Source organism: Cydia fagiglandana, chromosome 3, assembly GCF_963556715.1.
Source record: "Cydia fagiglandana chromosome 3, ilCydFagi1.1, whole genome shotgun sequence".
Classification (NCBI taxonomy): domain Eukaryota; kingdom Metazoa; phylum Arthropoda; class Insecta; order Lepidoptera; family Tortricidae; genus Cydia; species Cydia fagiglandana.
The window spans coordinates 11,536,560-11,556,021 of NC_085934.1; the positions used below are offsets into that span (position 1 = coordinate 11,536,560).

A 19,462-nucleotide genomic window follows, 5' to 3' on the forward strand; every position below is an offset into this window, starting at 1 on the left:
ACACTGGCTCTGCTAAATAGGTCATCGTGATTATTTAAATTAAACGAAAGATATTTAAAAAAGGGGGCCGCTACGTACTCTATTTTATATATAAGTACGTTTTGAATACATCATTACATCAAACTAAGTTTTGCTGGATTCGTCAATTTATGCGACCAAAGTGAAAACGGCCGTTTTTGTTCATAGACCGACGAATATAAACTAAGGTCGCCTCCATAAACTCGCGAACTAAATTGACATGAGTTTGACAAATAAAATGATACCAGGAATAGCAAAGAAAAAATAGTCACGGGTATATGTCGATAAAATGATATCGATAAGTAAAATATTGCACTTACTACCCATGTCATAATTATAAAGGGGTCACAAACGATTTCGATTAATATGAATGTGACGAGAAAAGTGGTTAATTCGATTGTAAGATTGTGTCGTTACCAATCAAATCAGGAGGTGCGGATGAGAAACTGACAAATTTCAGTGTCATGTTAGTGTGCAACTTGCCGTTCTTTATTTCAAGAGCTCGGTTGTCGCCATAAATCTAAAATTGGTGATTTAATTTTATACATGTGGCCGGTAGATGAGATTGATCCATAATTATTTATACTTGGTCAAACAGATCTTGTCAGTAAAAAAGGCGGCAAATTTGAAAAATGAAGGCGCGATGGGATGTCGTCTCAAAGTAAATTTGAATTTCGCGCCTTTGTCTACTGACAAGATTTGCTTGATATTGACCTAATTGTCAACTTAAACGTCCAGTTTAGGGACTGGTCTTCACAATCGAAGCCATAGGGATACCGAGGCGATTTAATTTTTGCGTCCACACCACTCGAATTAAATGAGAAATTAATCACATTATACGAAATATTTCCCCGTCTGGGCCGGCCTTTTTTGTATTTTGAGCCAAAATCACTTTTTCTATGTTATCACCTACAACTTAATTGTTACTCTAGCTGTAAGTGAAATAAAACAAAATAAATATAATAAAATATTTATTTAATTACAATATGTTTATTAAATATCCTTGTCTCTATTAGGTACTATAAAATTGCACAATTTTGGAAATACCGACATTCTCTAATTCAAACTTTTTTGAAAATATCGATATGAACAACACTGGCCAAACTGTGGTAGAGTCTGGCTACTGAAATTTTACCTAAACTTTTGGCGGGAAATTCAAAAAATTTTGGGCTGGTCACACTTTGTGTAGCAGGAATTATAGTTTTGATACTCGACAATATTTATGATATTCTGTGTACAAGTAAGGTACCTAAGGAAATAAGTTAAATAAACATTTACGTGCACTCAAAGTCAGATCACATAATTTCTACCACTATTTAAAGTACAGTCAACGACAAACACCTAATGTTTACGTTCCAATATTTAGATTTTATAGATATTTTTCAGAACTTTTATCCGTTTCTTTGTACACTTGTCATATTTATGAGATTCAGGCATTAATAAATTCACGTACTTAATTCAAAGTAATACGCAAATGTTAGAACTAGTACTTATAGTATCAAAATATTTATAGAGCACCAACCTCCTTATTTGTTTACATTTGGTTAGGAGTTGTAAACATAGCAGTTTTTCGTTATACAACGCTACACGTCGACTTCGCACATTGTCGTAATTATTTACGAGCTTAAATAATAGTTAGCGAACCTCACTCAGGATAGAAATTATTAATATTATTTAAAATAAACCCATTATAAACCGCAAACAATTTGAATGAATGACATAAATTGACAACTGACTTTTAGCTTTTTTTAAATCATAGACAATTGGTGATACAACAACGAAATATCTGTCAACAATTTTTGGTTAGCCAGACTCTATCATTTGTGCACATTGACCTGTCAATTTAGTTCGCGAGTTTCTGGAGGCAACTGTACAATAGTTTGATGTATTCAAAAGGTACTTAAATACAGTACGTAGCAACCCTTAAATTTAAATAATCTATGAATAATTACGATTCTTTAGATATAAGTTACTCTATGTTCTTTAGCAGTGGCGCTAGTGTGCTCGTTGATGGGCTCTTGAGGAGTATTTTCCTCGCGTTCGTGTAGGCACAATAAATAATAGTACTACCGTACAGAAAGGAAACTTCCTACAAAACCGAAGTTTGACAGCGGTTCAGGGTCGAATCATGCTATCCCTTTCTAATATATGACACTATCCCTTTCGGCTATTTAGGGTTGTCAAAATTCAAGTGATTATCTTATCTGTGGTCGTGCACGCAGAAGGAAGTCAAGTGGTGGCAACCCTAATAATTGCTCGGAGCAATGCTGAGCCATAGACATAATATATATATAGACGTAGTCTCAGCGAGCTGTCACTGTTGCCACTTTTGTTTAGTGTACGATTAACAATGAGGCCCACGTTGCTGTAGCCATGTCGATAAAGTCATATCGATAAACTATCGACATTTCTTGCAATTTTAATTTTACTTCAAAGGCTTAACGATACCTAAAATGACCAAAAACGCTTTTATTCTTTAATGTGGTTATCAGATCACAATTTTATAGTCACGCCCCAGCAGGGAACCAAGGGAAAGTTCAGATATTTAATTAAAATACATAAATACCTCCTAAAATAGGTGTTCCGCAATAATTGAATTATATTATTATATTATAATATATTCATTATCCATTAGCATTTCAATAATGTTTATGTTTAACGAAGATATTGAAGCTTCAATTAATCGCTATTTCGTTCCGCTGTGTAGCGTTTATCGATATATAACATGATTAAAATCGACTTTTCACATCCCTAAAAGAGCACACATATACGCTTTTACGCACACATACACAGGGTGGGCGCATCAAGAAAGGCAACACTTGATTTGAAGTCCGCCTTGTCAACAGTATGGTCGTCCTTTTTTGACAAACGGCATTTTAAAAGAGCGAGGTGAGAGAAATGATACTAGTTGCTGCGTCGTGAAAGAGAACAGAAAAGGTTGGGCCCTTGTGCTGAGCCGAGCGGAGCCGAGTTTGACCGATCTCAGGAGTTTCGCACCCCTGGTGTAGGGAAAAACGGCCGTACCGAACGAAACAATCATCTCGTGTCTCTTTCACATATTAACCTACTTTTGCAGTTATTATTTTGAATTTTTACATAAAAAATTGATGTTGGCTAGATAGAAAAAAAAACATCTCTTATTTTCATTTAAGACTCCGTCACACAGGCGCGTGAGCGTGGCACGCCGCTTTTACATATATAAAACGCGCCTGTGTGACGGAACCTTTACGCTACGTCTTACGTAGGCGAACAACGCGCGAACGCGGCGCGGCGCGGCGCGGCGAAAGCGGCCGCCGCCGCGCCGCGCCGCGCCGCGCCGCCTGACATTCGCGTGCAAATCGCGCCGCACCGCGTTCGCAACAAGATCGCTTACGTAGGACACTTCTATGGGCATCAAAGGATTGATTTCGCCGCGCCGCGCCGCGCCGCGTTCGCGCGTTGTTCGCCTACGTAAGACGTAGCGTTACTCTGCATTCGATAGCAGTAAAATTTTAATCAGAAGTACCTATGAGTACTTTCAGAGTTATTGAGGAAAAACCACAGAATAACTAATAGTACTACTGTACCAAAGGCACAGGCCGGGCAATTGCGAACGGGGCCCGATTTCTCTTACAAGGGTCGTTATCCGATGGCCGGGTCTAATATACGGGGTCCCTTTGTTTCCCATAAAGTTTTAAGTCATAATGTAACGTTTGTCATATTATCGTTAGTCATAAAACTGAAACCGTTAACTTTTCAGGATTTTCGTAAGGCTATTCTATAGATAGGATAGGTTAGGTTAGGTTTGTTTTATGGCAATCCTGAAAAGTTACGCGTTTCTGAGAAAAACCAATTATGACTAACGAAAATTCGGACAAACAATACATTATGGCTTAAAACTGTTTGGGAAACAATAGAGACCCCTAATATACACTATGGGACTCTTTGGGCCGGGCTGAGTTTACAGTTTCACGAAATAACCTCTCGAAGGTTAACAAATATTTCGCTCATCCATAAATAAGAGCTGTAAATACAAATAGTTCGTTTGCTACTTGCGCGGGCACATTACGTGACATTACAAATAACGTGCAAATTCAGCCAAGATACCGAATGGATCGGCTAAAAAGCAAAAGAGCATACAGGACATATGTACGGAGATTGGCAAAGGAAAAAACCGGACAAGTGCGAGTCAGACTCGCCCACCGAGGGTTCCGTACTTTTTAGTATTTGTTATAGCGGCAACAGAAATACATCGGTGAAAATTTCAACTGTCTAGCTATCACGGTTCGTGAGATACAGCCTGGTGACAGACGGACAGCGGAGTCATAGTATTAGGGTCCCGTTTTACCCTTTGGGTACGGAACCCTAAAAATGGACCGAGGAATGATTGGGAACAAAACTATAGAAAGGAAACAAAGTATCTGTTTAGATTTTATGTATTAAATCACTTCTTTGCCTTAGGATCTTTAACAGCAGTAGGCGCCTTAGTCACGTCATCAGGGTTTTCAGCAGCGTCCTTCAGCCTCTTGGCGCGGATACCCACCAGGGCAGCGATAGAGCGAGCCTGAAATATAAATACCATTATAACAGTTTTCCGAGTATGAATGAAACAAAAGTGGAAATCTGACCGAAGCGTCAGTGAGGGTCTGTGTTTTGACTTGGGTATCTGCTTTTGTATGTCCGGATGTTCTCATATACAGGTCGAAGCGCTGGTGGCCTAGCGGTGAGAGCGTGCGACTTGCAATCTGGAGGTCGCGGGTTCAAACCCCGGCTCGTACCAATGAGTTTTTCGGAACTTATGTACGAAATATCATTTGATATTTACCAGTCGCTTTTCGGTGAAGGAAAACATCGTGAGGATCCGGACTAGTCCCAATAAGGCCTAGTTTACCCTCTGGGTTGGAAGGTCAGATGGCAGTCGCTTTCGTAAAAACTAGTTGCCTACGTCAAATCATGGGATTAGTTGACAAGCGGACCCCAGGCTCTCATGAGCCGTGGCGAAATGCCGGGATAACGCGAGGAAGAAGAAGAAGAAGAATTCTCAACCGATTCTCAGGTAATTTTGTGACCAGATTCCATGATCATTATCAACACAGTCGCAATTCTCAACCGATTTTCAGGTAATTTTGTGACCAGATTCCATGATCATTATCACCACACCTTATAAAACAAAGTCGATTGTGATTTTTAAGGCCCCTTTGCAAAGGCAACGCAAGGGGTCTTTGTAGCATACTTTACGCAAGGTTATAGGGTGGTACAGATTATTTATTGTAGGGTGGTATACTTACGCCGCGGAGGTATTGGTAAGCCTTGAAGTTCTTCTCTTCCTCGGTGATGGCGCGCGCGACGGACTTGGGAGCTGGCTGCTGTACTGGCATCAGAGGGCCGCGCAGTTGAGTCGCCAGCTTGCGTTCTTCCTCGTTGGCTTCACCCTTCAGGACCTGGTTAAAATAACATTACATAAAGGATGTTACATAATCATTTCGACTCCGATGTCACACATGAGAAGATTTGCATTCCATTTTCACACTAACGAAAAAACAATAGTTATTTGTTTTACAAGGGGGCAAAGTTGTTGTTTAACCGCTCGTGTTAATTGTTACCCGAGCAAGCGAAAGATTCCAAAATTGAACCACGAGCGTAGCGAGTGATTCGAAAAATGGAATCTTGAGCGTTGCGAGGGTTTCAAAGCACGAGGGTTAAACAAAATTTGCCCCCGAGTGTAACACAAAATTTTTCACCACACCAACCCGAAGCAATTATTAAATGTAAAATATCAAACAAAATCTAATCAAAATGAATGTTATTAAATATTCATCATCCAAAATCATCATTTAAAAGTCAATTCTACAAGCAAACATAAGAAAACAACTCAAAAATTGGAATTTGATTACTTTGCCTCACATGTGAATAAAATGCAACCTTGCTATTCGTTTTTGAAGTGCAAAGTAAGCCTTTCCGAGCTGGTGTGGTGAAAAAATATTTTTCTTGTTTTTTCACTAGTCAGTTCTTGAAAATGCAACATAATTTATTCTACTATATATTTTAAGACAATATGTATATCAACAGAACTTGAGCAATTGCTCTCAAAAACACATTGTTTCACCTGTGAAACTGGTGATGAAGGCTATAATCATGTGGCAGTTTTACTGTTTTGGGAAGCAGTTTTTAAGAAATTTCATTACTTAACCTAACTTGACCTCTAGCCACACAGAGGGCTATAAAAAGGTCTCATTTTAATTTGAATCTTTAGTTTTTCAGTTAAAATTGCATGTGTCTTGACAAGTTTTGACGGCTAGAAGTTAAAACTAAATTGAATAAAGAATATTCCAGTGAAATTAAAGTTTATCATGCACCACAAGATTGCTGTATTTTTTAGTCAACTGTAAAACAGATCATCCCAAAAATATGTCCCCATAGCCCTTATGTCAGTGAATTAAGAACTATGGGACATATTTTTGAATAAGTTGGCTACACCCATATTTTTACAGTTGACTGTACTATTGGGGCTCCCAGGCCACTACATACTGGATTCTAGAGCCACTAAACACAATCACACAATACCATGTGAAGGAAATGCAAGTAACTTGCAGCTAAGGGTGGTATTCTACCTGTCCAATTTGTATTTTGTGTCATATTCTGCTTAACACTTTGACTACCGAGAACCCGCCTGGTAGGCACTCGTAATGTTTGCTCAGATGCCGGACAACCCGCCCAGCGGGTTCTTTTGTATGCAGATATAGACGACCGGTTTCTGGGGTAGTGCACTGTTTTTTGCCCGGTTGCGAAAGTGTTAATGGAGAGAGTAAGATGCAATGACTTTGGATCAATAAATTGGACAGATGGAAAACCTCGCTTAGAGATATTACCTTCTTGCCCTTAGGGAAGAGGATAAGTCTGGCACGGTACTCCTTCAGTCGCTGCACATTGATTTGGAGGGACTCTACAGACTTGTTGCGTCTGCGAGGATCAACAGCAATACCAATGGTTCTGGCAAAAGCAGGGTTCAGACCAGATGCCTGAAATAAAATACTTTGTAATTAGGTAATATCTACTTGTTATACCTAAAAAAATATGTAAATCTGTCCTAAAGAAAATTTGAAGGGGTAGTTCTTATTAAATTTATGATCATAAATTATTTTGAATATTAGTTCAGAATATTCAAAATAATTAATGATCATATAATTCAATCAGTCAATAGAATACTACAAAAATGTTACAGAGATACTTGTGGAGAAGAATACTTGTACATTGTACAAAGGCAGATGTGGGCCAAATTAAAATTTAAAACACTTATTATATTTATTAAAAAGTATTGTTACTAGTTTAAAATTATTAACATTTTGAACAAAAATCTGATTAAGAATTTAAAAAAAAACATTACTTAGAAATCAGAACTGTTTTGTATAGATATAGAACTGAATACTTTTTACAAACCTGCTTCAACCACAAGGTGTAATGCTGTTTTTAAGATTCCAACACATTGGTATTATGTTACTTTTTACTCAAATTATCCAACCTGGCAGAGGTAATTCACTACTATGTACTTCAAAGTAGCAAACAAAAAAAAAAGTCAAAACAACCAGATGTATTAGCCAACATTTTGCGGTTTTTATTGTATATCACAATATTTTATATAAACAGTACCTATTATTTACAATTTTACACTAACAGTAATAGGTACTAAATGCTAAAAAAAACGAACTATACAGATATGCAACAAAAAATAATAACCTAAAATCGAAAGGTCAAGCATATTCACTTTATTGCTTTGTTTATAGTTCTTCTACAAATATATGAGAAAAAGAACTTACCCTAATTTCTCGGAGGGTGAAGCCGCGGCCAGCGCGGACCTTAGTGTGGTAGCGAACAGTGGGGCAACGCACAACAGGTCGCAGAGGCCCGGCCGCGGGTCTTGGTGCAACGGCCTTAGCTTTCTTAATTCTGTTTTGTTTTCTGCGGTGTCTCCTAGCGGGTTGGTTAAACCAAGTCTTCACAAATCTTTGCCAATCTTTGTGGAAGTGCCCATTCGGGATCATATTATTTCCCTTACCCATTTTGGATGACCACTACTTTACCTAAAATAAATAATAAAGTAAAATATTATGGAAGATGGGCTATTAGATAGATATTATCTAAGAAACACTAATATTTCGTAAAATCATAATGTGATACATAAGAAAAAAACAGATTTAATTTCTAAAAACTAACCGGTGGCTACAACAAGTATGGGGAAAAAGACTGTCACATATGACACAATAACAAACGTCATATCAACATGACATTTCAGAATCTATACTCTATGACCAAAGGGCTTTACAGGGCTCTATAGACATTGCGACAAATAACATGTGATTGAATATTGAATTCATTGCATCTGGGAAAGATGGTGAACATTATTTCAAGCTCCATACAGGGCTATAACCACGAAAATCGAAGTTCGTAAATTGCGGGGATTTTTCTCTGTCACTCTAATTACGCCTTCATTGGAGTAAAAGAGAAAGATCCCCGCAATTTGCGAATTTCGGTTTTCGCGGTAGCCGCTCAGTTCCATATGCGCTTTATTGAACTTTGCTGCATTTTATCAATCGATTGCAGTTAGGTGTGTTTCACTCGCTGTTTATAAGTGGCAGCGGAGCCTTAACAAAAATAACTGGCATGAAAAAAAAAAAACGCACGAGGCAATTTAAAAAAAAGCTAGCGCTATTCCTACATTCGATAAGCATTCGATGCGTTTCTTTCTAGTATAGTCATAATGTATTTATTTAAAAAATAAATCATAAAAAAAAATTATAGAAAAAATAATTCTACCGTAAGGTCTGTCAAGCCAATAGAAAGAAGGCAAATTTAAAACATGTTGGCGCAAAGGGTTATAAAAATTTGAATTTCGCGCCTTTTACTACTGACAAAGGTGATTGACCGGCTATAGTTTTAGTATGTTGCAGATTATAGTCTGTCAAGCCATTTCCGTCAGTAGTGGCAAATTTAAAACATGTAGGCGCGAAAGGTTATCGCACCAGAAAATTTTCATTTTTTACTGGCAAAGTTGTTTGACAGACTTTATTTTCCTTTAATATTTTGTTTTTTCATCGAAGTTTGTTATATATATATTATGTTTATTTATTTACAGTACAAATGGTGATACTTTTCCGTACTACTGCGGTAATTCAATAATTAATTTTCTATTTTCTAGATAGTTCTTAACTTTAAAAACAAAATAATAATTACGTGAAATTTGTCGCAAGAAGACCTAATAATATCCCACCAGCTACCGCAGCTTGGCCACATATACGGGTAGCCATTTTGTATTTCACAAACGTCACCTCACCTTTTCCTTTGGTGAGTAAGGTGTGTTCACGCGAGGTTGTGTGTTCCATCGGGAATAGGTCACACAAACCTCAGAATTTCGTGAAATATTCTTGTAAAATAAAAAAAAAAACATAAAAATCACAAAAATCCAAAAAAATAGTAAAATAACAAAATTTTAAACGAGAATCATTCGATTTTAGTTAGGAGTACGTAAGCGTGCAACGTGGTCTAAGGAATGCGATAGTCGACGTAAAGAGAAAGTGAAGTTGCTCTTGATTACGGTTAATGTTCGACATAATACCGTCACAGTAAGATTTTCAAAATGAATCCTGGTCCGCCAAATTATCCCATGGCGTCATTGTACGTCGGGGATTTACACTCTGATATTACCGAAGCCATGTTGTTTGAAAAATTTTCAACTGCTGGTCCGGTTCTCTCTATACGCGTTTGCCGTGATATGATTACTCGTAGATCCCTGGGCTACGCTTACGTAAATTTTCAGCAACCTGCCGATGGTGAGTAACATTTTTATAACCTATTTTAAGTTGTACTTTAATCTTTATTATACTTAAACTTAACGTTTGATAAAAGATAGTCTACTTTTAGTATTGTTTTCCACACTTTGGTTTTAATTTTTTTAAACAGGGTTAAGAATTCTTCAGATTGGAGATTACTTAGTCATGTGTCTAAATCACAAATTCCAAACTATTTTAAGTCTTGCAATAAGCGTCTTTCTAGTTGGTTCTATTAAGAGTTTCATACTTCTCTACATATTAATGTGTCAAAAATAACATTCCTAGCTTGTAATATGAATTCTCAATTTCCGGAAATTACTGGTTTCTTCAATGAATGTAATCTTCGTCCTGTTGCAAGAGTTTCAATTGATTTGGTAATGTTCTTATCTATTTCAAAATACCTCAGTGTGATTGAGAAAACAATTGATTTAAACTGATATCCAGAGAAACATTATAATACAACCGCTACTCAATAATCCTACTCACTATTTCACCTTGAGTTCAATTGTAATTACCTAGCTTTCCCCACTCCATAATGTATCAAAGAATATTGCTGCTTAGGTTGATTTTGTCTAGTATACATAAGTTAATACATTAAGTACTATTTAATGATTACCTAATACTAATTATGTGCAATAACCACAAATGAGTGATCAATAATTTTAACTGATGTATTTAGGAAATCTTGTACATTAGTGCATGCATCTAGAACATCTGGAATGTAAAAATGCTCATAATTTATGTGTAACAGAACCAGTTTCTCTCGTCTGACTGCAATATAAATCTAATGTTTTTTAGTGCATGTATCTTTGCTTAATAAATATTCACACAGTATCCTATCTATTTTGTCTCATTTTAACATAACATGGTGCTTATTAGATTCATTCATCTTATTTTATGGTATAAGTAGGCATAATAAGGTTTTTAATTTTACAATTTGAAATTGTAATATAGTTTCTCATTTTCTTTTTTTCTCCATGAACCCATAAATGAAAGATAAATAATTTGTACTTTTTATTTGCTTCAGCTGAAAGAGCCTTGGACTCCATGAATTTTGACATGATTAAAGGGAGGCCTATCAGGATTATGTGGTCCCAGCGTGACCCTTCCCTTCGCAAGTCTGGAGTCGGCAATGTCTTTATTAAAAACCTTGATAAAACCATTGACAACAAGGCCATGTATGACACTTTCTCTGCTTTCGGCAACATTTTGAGTTGCAAGGTGGCCCAAGATGAAACTGGCGCTTCCAAGGGTTATGGCTTTGTTCATTTTGAAACTGAAGAGGCTGCCAACAAGTCCATTGAGAAAGTAAATGGTATGTTACTCAATGGAAAGAAGGTTTACGTCGGCCGATTCATTCCTCGTAAGGAACGTGAAAAGGAACTCGGAGAGAAGGCTAAACTGTTCACAAATGTATATGTGAAAAACTTTGGAGAAGATTTTGCTGATGAACTTCTCAAAGATATGTTTGAGAAGTATGGCCGCATTACTAGCCACAAAGTAATGTATAAAGATGATGGAAGTTCCCGTGGTTTTGGATTTGTTGCTTTTGAAGATCCTGATGCTGCTGAGAGGGCTTGCATGGAGCTCAATGGTAAAGAACTGGTTGAAGGCAAGCCCTTGTATGTTGGACGTGCCCAAAAGAAAGCAGAGCGTCAAAAAGAACTGAAACGTAAATTTGAACAACTAAAATCTGAAAGATTGACTCGCTACCAAGGTGTAAACCTCTATGTTAAGAATTTGGATGACACTATTGATGATGAACGTCTACGTAAAGAGTTTGCTCCATTTGGCACCATCACCTCAGCTAAGGTAAGCCACCAGTCTACTCAACCTTCTTTTCAAGGTCCACATTATTGTCAGTAGTAATGGGGTCTTAAACCACAAAATAGATTTGAACATACAATTTAAATACTCTTCTGAATACTAACTAGTGTATTGGTGACAAGATTGTTACACAGCCTTTCTCTATTTATTTTTTTAACCCTTTGACCGCCGTTGTCCGGTATAGAAGACAACGATAGAACGATACGCTGGCGCCGTCGTCTTGTATACAAGACACAAATTCAACCACTGAGTTAATGTGAAAATAATAACAATTGCAATTTCATTTACACTCGTGTTCATATTTAAGGTCTTTGTTTTTTCATTTATTTGCTTTTTAAGCCGCTATATAAATCCCTTCTTTTATAATAAGGCATTTAAAAAAATTGTTCCAATTTTCAACAATTTTCATGTTCCTCGTCGCCGTTGTCTTGTATAAAAGACAGCTAGGGATGGGAATGTTAACTCGATATGGGAATTTTTAAAGTAAATATAAAGTCAAAAATATGTTTTTATCTAAGTATTTGAACACTTGTTAATCGCCAATTTTTTTCAACGAATAGTAGGTATAACTACTTACTAGAATACGTAGAACGAGAGTCAGATAGGCATAACTATATTTAAAGTTCAGGCAGCTTCTTTAGTTCTATAAACTAGAGTCAGACAAGTAAATTTGCCCTTGTAGATTGTGGACTATTGAATTGCAGAAGAGATAAATAAAAAAAATAACTGATGTTATTTTATAGCTTAGTGGGAAGGGATACACCGCAGCGACCGCTTCGCACAAGAGTGGTACAGGGACATACCTGTTTATCAGACTTTAGTTTTTTGTTATAACATTGAAGTTAATGTGTAATTTTTTTATAACAAGTCGTTGAACGTTTTTTGGATAAGAGTTTACCTATATTAATGTAAACCAAACTGAAATTATAATGATAGATTCTAATTCCGGAATAATATCTTCACTCATTAAAAATTCAACCCACGTGTAATTTTCACTAAAACAGTTCCGGTATATTGACTTTATCGACACATGATGCGCAGCTTTAACGTTACGCCAATAAAGTTTACGTACCGACAAGCGCTTACGCCGTTGACCTAGAGACTATTATTACTTGATCCGCGCGGAAACAGTCCTTGTCGATCTGCACTGCGGGCAGTCCATGCGCGCCGTTGTCCTGTATAAAAGACTTCTCGTACAGCCTAGTGCGGCGATATCACGTCTTGAATCGACATTGTTTAGTGGTTGTTTTTTATGTTAAATCCCTATATTTTAAACATTTTCGGGTGTAAAACATATGTTTAATTTTGGCAATTTGGAATTAAATTAAAACAGGATAAGAACAAAGCTAAATTAAAAAGATTTTTATCATAAATTGTAAATATCGATATCACTATTTGCAATCCCTAAACTTTTTATTAGTTGTTTACTTAAAATTTGCTCTGGCGTGTGAGTGAGCGTCTTTGCGGACTAGGTCCGGCGGCCAAAAGGTTAATAAATTATTAACAGTTTTTTTTCTTAATAGAATACTTACTGAAATGACTTCTTAAAATGCAATTTAGGTAAAAGTCTAAATGCCAGCATAGAACCACAGCCAGACTCTCAGAGTCATATACAGATTACAGATTTTATTTTATTAAAGCCTTTATTTTTCTTTAAATAGTATTTCATTAGAAGTTTTCTGTTAATATTGTTGTTTCTTTTACTATATTAAGGACCCCTGTCAGGTATAAGCCTCCTCCATATCTTTCCACCTTTCTCGGTCTTCAGCCTTGATTAGCCAATTTTTTCCAGTGGCTATGATATCCCTGGACAGATTACAGACACCGAGTTCCAATATAAAAATATGGCATTAGCCAATATTTAAATCTATATTCTCAGCAGGAGTGTATATAGAGGTGTATATTAAGAGGCCATCAAATGTTATGTTAAAAGAATAAATAAAATTATTTGCATTATTTAACCAATAGCTGGGTCGACCCACATAGAGCGAGCATGTTCGAACTAATTATGCTAATTCTAATCAACACTGAAAAAATTCAAAATGATTTTGGATACAGGTATCATCCGTTATTGCAATTGCCTGACAAATAATAATAAAATATGATAGAAAATATATTGCATATAATGTTGCTATTTGGTAGAATTCAAATTTTCAATTTGCAGTATCTCTATACAACTAGTTGTGAATAAGACATTTCCATGAAGCTTCAATTTGAAATCAACCTTATCTACAACCTACAATTTGTTTTGCTATCCACAGGTAATGTTGGAAGATGGCCGAAGCAAAGGTTTTGGGTTTGTATGTTTCTCATCTCCAGAAGAAGCTACCAAGGCTGTCACTGAAATGAATGGCCGCATTGTTGGAACTAAGCCATTGTATGTGGCTTTAGCCCAACGTAAGGAAGACCGTAAGGCTCATCTGACGTCTCAATACATGCAGCGTATGGCTAGTATGCGCATGCAGCAGATGGGCCAGATATTCCAACCAGGTGGTGCTGGAGGATACTTTGTCCCTACTATTCCACCAGCTCAGCGTTTCTATGGTCCAGCCCAGATGACACAGATAAGGCCCTCTCCGCGTTGGACCGCCCAGCCGCCGGTTAGACCGAGCACACAGAGTGCTGCCTCTGGCTATCCAAACATGCAGGCGCCATTCCGTCCAGCACCAAGAGGCCCAACTCAAGCAGCACTGCGCACATCTCTTGGAGCAAGGCCAATCACAGGCCAGCAAGGTGTCCCTGCCACTGCTTCTATCAGAGCACCACTTGTCACCCAGAGTGGACGTCCTGCAGGGTACAAGTACACTGCAAACATGCGCAACCCTCCGGCACCACAACCAGCTGTACACATCCAGGGGCAGGAACCTTTGACAGCCTCAATGTTAGCTGCTGCACCACTGCAGGAGCAAAAGCAAATGCTGGGTGAACGTCTCTTCCCATTGATTCAAAGAATGCACCCTGATTTGGCTGGCAAGATTACTGGAATGCTTTTGGAGATTGACAATTCCGAGCTTCTTCACATGCTGGAACATGGAGAATCTCTCAAGGCTAAAGTAGATGAGGCTGTTGCTGTGTTGCAGGCTCACCAGGCTAAGCAGCAAGCCACCAAGAAGGAGTAATACCATTTACATATTGCTAAAGTAAATACGAAGTGACCAGCTTTTAATAGTATATTAAACAACTACATAGTTCTGTTTAAAGCTTGAATATTGAACTCAACTATTGTTAGACATGTCCCGCTCATATAAAAAAATATATAAAATAAAAATTGTAAAAATAAAAAAGTGGATTGCACCGTTCCAAAATATAACTTTATTAAGATTGTTGGGAGTGCAGTTCCGCAAACAAAAACATCGCAACTACCAATGTTTCTATATATTTGAAAGTTATACCACTGGGCTCTTTGACTATGTATTTACATTGACTAAGAAGTTTGCTTTTAGTTTTTTGTCATTGGAAATAACAACTTTTCTTTTTTATGTATCTCAGTTGGATTTTGGCTTTTGTTCTTGCATTATCTTTCTTTCTTTAATCGGTTGTACATTGGATTTACCTCGGATTGTAAACTTGGTCCCCAATGTCACTGATTGAATATTCCTTTGTAATTTGTTACATTATATTCTGTGGAATATTCATAATAAAAATGTTTTTTATTTATGCGCCTAAACTCCCAGTTTCCCCAAACGGTGGAACAGTGGCCATCGGATATATCGAAGCTGCCAAGGTGTGGCCAAAATATTATCTGAACAAATCCTCTATCAAGCGCATGCTTACTTGCTTAGCTCATATATTTGAGCACCTTGGCCATTCTGTTAGATTTGATGGCGAGTGTACATCTAGAATCCACAAATGGCTGCAGCAACCAAACCAAGTCCCTGGTGGTTCATGCTCATTTATTATTACTAGTTGTTACCACTCAAACATTTGGGTAATTCCCCCTAGTTGTCACCAGTAGCAACTGAAAAAAACCACTACTTTATGTCTTTAAGTATGTAAATAAAAGTTAGCAATATCTACCCTTAGGCCTGAGTTACACTTGTAAGTTTTACTTACGTAAGTAGGGACAAAGCTATTTGTTAGAATGAGATAACGATATTCATCTCTCATTCTGTAGTATAGCCGTGTCCCTACTTACGTAAGTAAAACTTACAAGTGTAACTCTGGCCTTAGTTGAGGGACTTGAGGGTAGATTAAAACATTACACGATCAAATGAGTAATGTACATTTATAAAGTAGCTAACACACTATCGCACCGCACCAAGGTCATTGTGGGACACACCCATAAGTAAGAGGGAGAAAGAGATATCGCTTTCTCCCTTTTACTTATGGGTGCGTCCCACAATGACCTTGGTGCGGTGCGGTAGTGTGTTAGCTACTTTAGTCAGGTTGTTCAGTGACTGGGCTATAACCGCGAAAATCGAAGTTCGCAAATTACGGGCATCTTTCTCTGTCACTCTAATCAAGTCTTCATTGGAGTAAAAGAGAAAAATCTCTGCAAATTGCGAATTTCGGTTTTCGCGGTAAGCCCTCTGGCTGGTCCAGGTGGTTTTGTATTTAGTTGGTTAACCTTTTCGCCGCCATTGCCTTGATATATAAAGTTGCTAACACACTATCGCACCGCACCAAGGTCATTGTGGGACGCACCCATAAGTAAGAGGGAGAAAGAGATATCGCTTTCTCCCTTTTACTTATGGGTGCGTCCCACAATGACCTTGGTGCGGTGCGATAGTGTGTTAGCAACTTAAAGTCAGTACATTTTGTGCCTCACACGCCACGACTTCATATCAAGTCGTGGTTTTGGTCAGGTTTGTTTACATGCAATTTTTGACATGGCGTTGATGATACTATTAATTCATTGACGTTGCGGCGAAAAGGCCAATAATTAATGATATGACTACCCGAAATTGTTTATTTCCTTTTATTTAAAAATACCTAAAACTAAATATACCATAGACTTATAATATATAGAGACGGTGTCTCAGCGAGCTGTCACTGTTGCCACTTTTGTTTAGTGTACGATTAAGCAAGGTGGTGTTAAATTTAACACCACCTTGCTGTAGCCATGTCGATAAAGTCATATCGATAAACTATCGACATTTCTTACAATTTTAATTTTACTTCAAAGGTTTGACGATATCTAAAATGAACAAAAACGCTTTTATTCTTTATTGTGGTTATCAGATCACAATTTTATCGTCACGCCCCAGCAGGGAACCAAGGGAAAGTTCAGATATTTAATTAAAATACATAAATACCTACTAAGATATGTGTTCCGCAATAATTGAAATATTTTATTATATTCTAATATATTTATTATTCATTAGCATTTCAATTTATGTATATGTTTAACGAAGATATTGAAGCTTCAATTAATAGCTATTTCGTTCCACTGTGTAGCGTTTATCGATATATAACATGATTAAAATCGACTTTTCACATCCCTAAAAAAGCACACATACACGTTTTTACGCACACATACACAGCCTGGATGCATCAAAAAAGGCAACACTTGATTTAAGTTCACCTTGTCAACAGTATGGTTGTCCTTTTTTGACAAATGGCATTTTAAAAGAGCGAGGAGAGAGAAATGATACTAGTTGCTGCGCCGTCAAAGAGAACAGAAAACGTAGGGGCCTTGAAATATACAGACTACAGGGCCCAGTTTTATAAAGTTACAAGTTACAGGTTACAAGAGTACAGGCTACAGGCACCTGTAATGCACTGTGTACGGCTACAGGTGTTTTATAAATACACATAGATAATTACAGTTGTAAAGCACCACGGTCAATCTCGATTACATGTGAAATTTACAGGTGCGAAGAACATCACTATTTAAAAAAAATGTCTGTCATAGAATTCATAGATACTCTGTGCTCTACTAAATGCTGTGTTATTGTTTGCTGTTAAGTATTGGAAAAATGGCCAGAAATGAAGGAGAAATCGAGTGGTTGAGAGCGGTGTTTGATGCCAAGGATATACTTTTCGGGCCGTTTTCAGATTCAGATTAAGTTAGATTTAATGAAATATTTACCTAATAAGTAAATAAGTACTGTTTCACATTACAATGTATCGTTTCGGTAGTGGCTCAAAGATAAGTACGCTGTGTATCGAAAATTATGAATAGTACACTTTACCATAATGTGAATGCACTATACTTAAATAAAGAGACGAATGCTAATAAATCAACGACAAATATCGGCACCAATCCCTTTCCGTTTCCTAGTAGATAAAATAAAACGAATCATCAATAAAATCAATATCAAACATATTGTCACTTCATTTCCTATTTACTATATATTTCAGATACATTAACAAAAACTGATAATAAGAAAACGAATAACTTTAATTAAACTTAAGAATTACGAGCAAAAGAGCGAATCAGACACACTACAAGTAGCTGCTGTTGTGCTGTTACAGGACTCAAGACGTATGTCAGTTTTTGTTACAAGTTTACCAATCTACACTTGTAATTTACAATATTTTTATAAAACGCTTGTTCGATTATGAGTTTAAAACTATTAATCTCCCATATTTTCGTCTATGGTTGAGCTACAGGCACTTGTACCTGTAACCTGTAAAATTGTAACACGGTACTTTTAAGTTGCTAAAAGGCTTGCTACACGGTCGCCGACAAGCCTTCTAACCGTCTGACCTTGGTCTGTCCTTGGTCAGTTTTGGTCAAATTTTGTTGGTAACAACTGTCTACACGGTCCGGGACCGGCCAAGGCCACGCGGTCTGGGGGCTTGTCGGCGACCGTGTAGCAAGCCTTTATCACACTATCGCACCGCACCAAGGTCATTGTGGGACGCACCCATAAGTAAAAGGGAGAAAGCGATATCTCTTTCTCCCTCTTACTTATGGGTGCGTCCCACAATGACCTTGGTGCGGTGCGATAGTGTGTTAGCAACTTTATAAAACGCAAATTGTAAAAAACGGAGGAAGTGTTGCCAGTAAACGCCTGTAAACTTGTAACTTGTAACTTTATAAAACTGGGCCCTGCAGTCTGACAAAAAAGACTACAAACTAAAAAGTGGCAATACTGTAGTTTCGACCCGTTTTCTTATGCCGGCTACATACGTAACGATAAATCGTTGCGATAAAACTGTGCAGTCCGACTGTGCAGATAAATCGAACCTTGTGTATGACAAATCGTTATGATAATCGACAACGATTTATCTGCACAGTCGGACTGCACAGTTTTATCGCAACGATTTATCGTTACGTATGTAGCCGGCATGATGTTATGTTCTCTTTGGCTGAAAAGTGTAAAAAAATTCTACAGTACACAATTTCATAGTGCGATCGACAAGCCGCCGATGTGCTTTGGCTTGAATTTTATTTTCGCGTTCAGACCACACAAGTAAATTGTAAATTTAATCAGTCGTGCCAAAAATGACCGTAGTTCTGTAGAAAGCGACCAACTTTTTATTTTTGTCAAAGTGACTTATACCCTAACTCAGTGGCTTTGGTCCAAGGCCCCTACGTTTTCTGTTCTCTTTGACGGCGCAGCAACTAGTATCATTTCTCTCTCCTCGCTCTTTTAAAATGCCATTTGTCAAAAAAGGACAACCATACTGTTGACAAGGTGAACTTCAAATCAAGTGTTGCCTCTTTTGATGCATCCAGGCTGTGTATGTGTGCGTAAAAACGTGTATCTGTGCTCTTTTAGGGATGTGAAAAGTCGATTTTAATCATGTTATATATCGATAAACGCTACACAGCGGAACAAAATGTTGAAGTACAATGTCTGTACATCCCTTTTATTACTTATTTACTCTATACTCTATATTATCTGTGGCACTTGAGATTGCAT

At 37.3% G+C, this 19,462-nt stretch overlaps 3 protein-coding genes across 3 annotated transcripts in view; 2 read left to right on the plus strand and 1 right to left on the minus strand.

Moving 5' to 3' along the window:
* Positions 1-19,462, plus strand: part of LOC134680080 (negative elongation factor D) — a 90,408-nt gene that overhangs the window by 62,618 nt on the left and 8,328 nt on the right. The window lies entirely within an intron of this gene.
* On the minus strand, positions 4,423-8,308 carry LOC134680106 (large ribosomal subunit protein eL13). Its single transcript, XM_063539153.1, has 5 exons — positions 8,209-8,308; positions 7,812-8,075; positions 6,867-7,016; positions 5,286-5,438; positions 4,423-4,561 (listed from the first exon to the last, which is right to left on the minus strand). The coding sequence occupies exons 2-5, from the start codon at positions 8,052-8,054 to the stop codon at positions 4,442-4,444; spliced, it is 666 nt and encodes a 221-aa protein (XP_063395223.1). The 5' UTR covers positions 8,055-8,075; positions 8,209-8,308; the 3' UTR covers positions 4,423-4,441.
* LOC134680033 (polyadenylate-binding protein 1) lies at positions 9,316-15,292 on the plus strand. The gene is made up of 3 exons (XM_063539015.1): positions 9,316-9,821; positions 10,849-11,633; positions 13,910-15,292. Exons 1-3 carry the CDS (start codon positions 9,629-9,631, stop codon positions 14,765-14,767), a joined length of 1,836 nt encoding a protein of 611 aa, XP_063395085.1. The 5' UTR covers positions 9,316-9,628; the 3' UTR covers positions 14,768-15,292.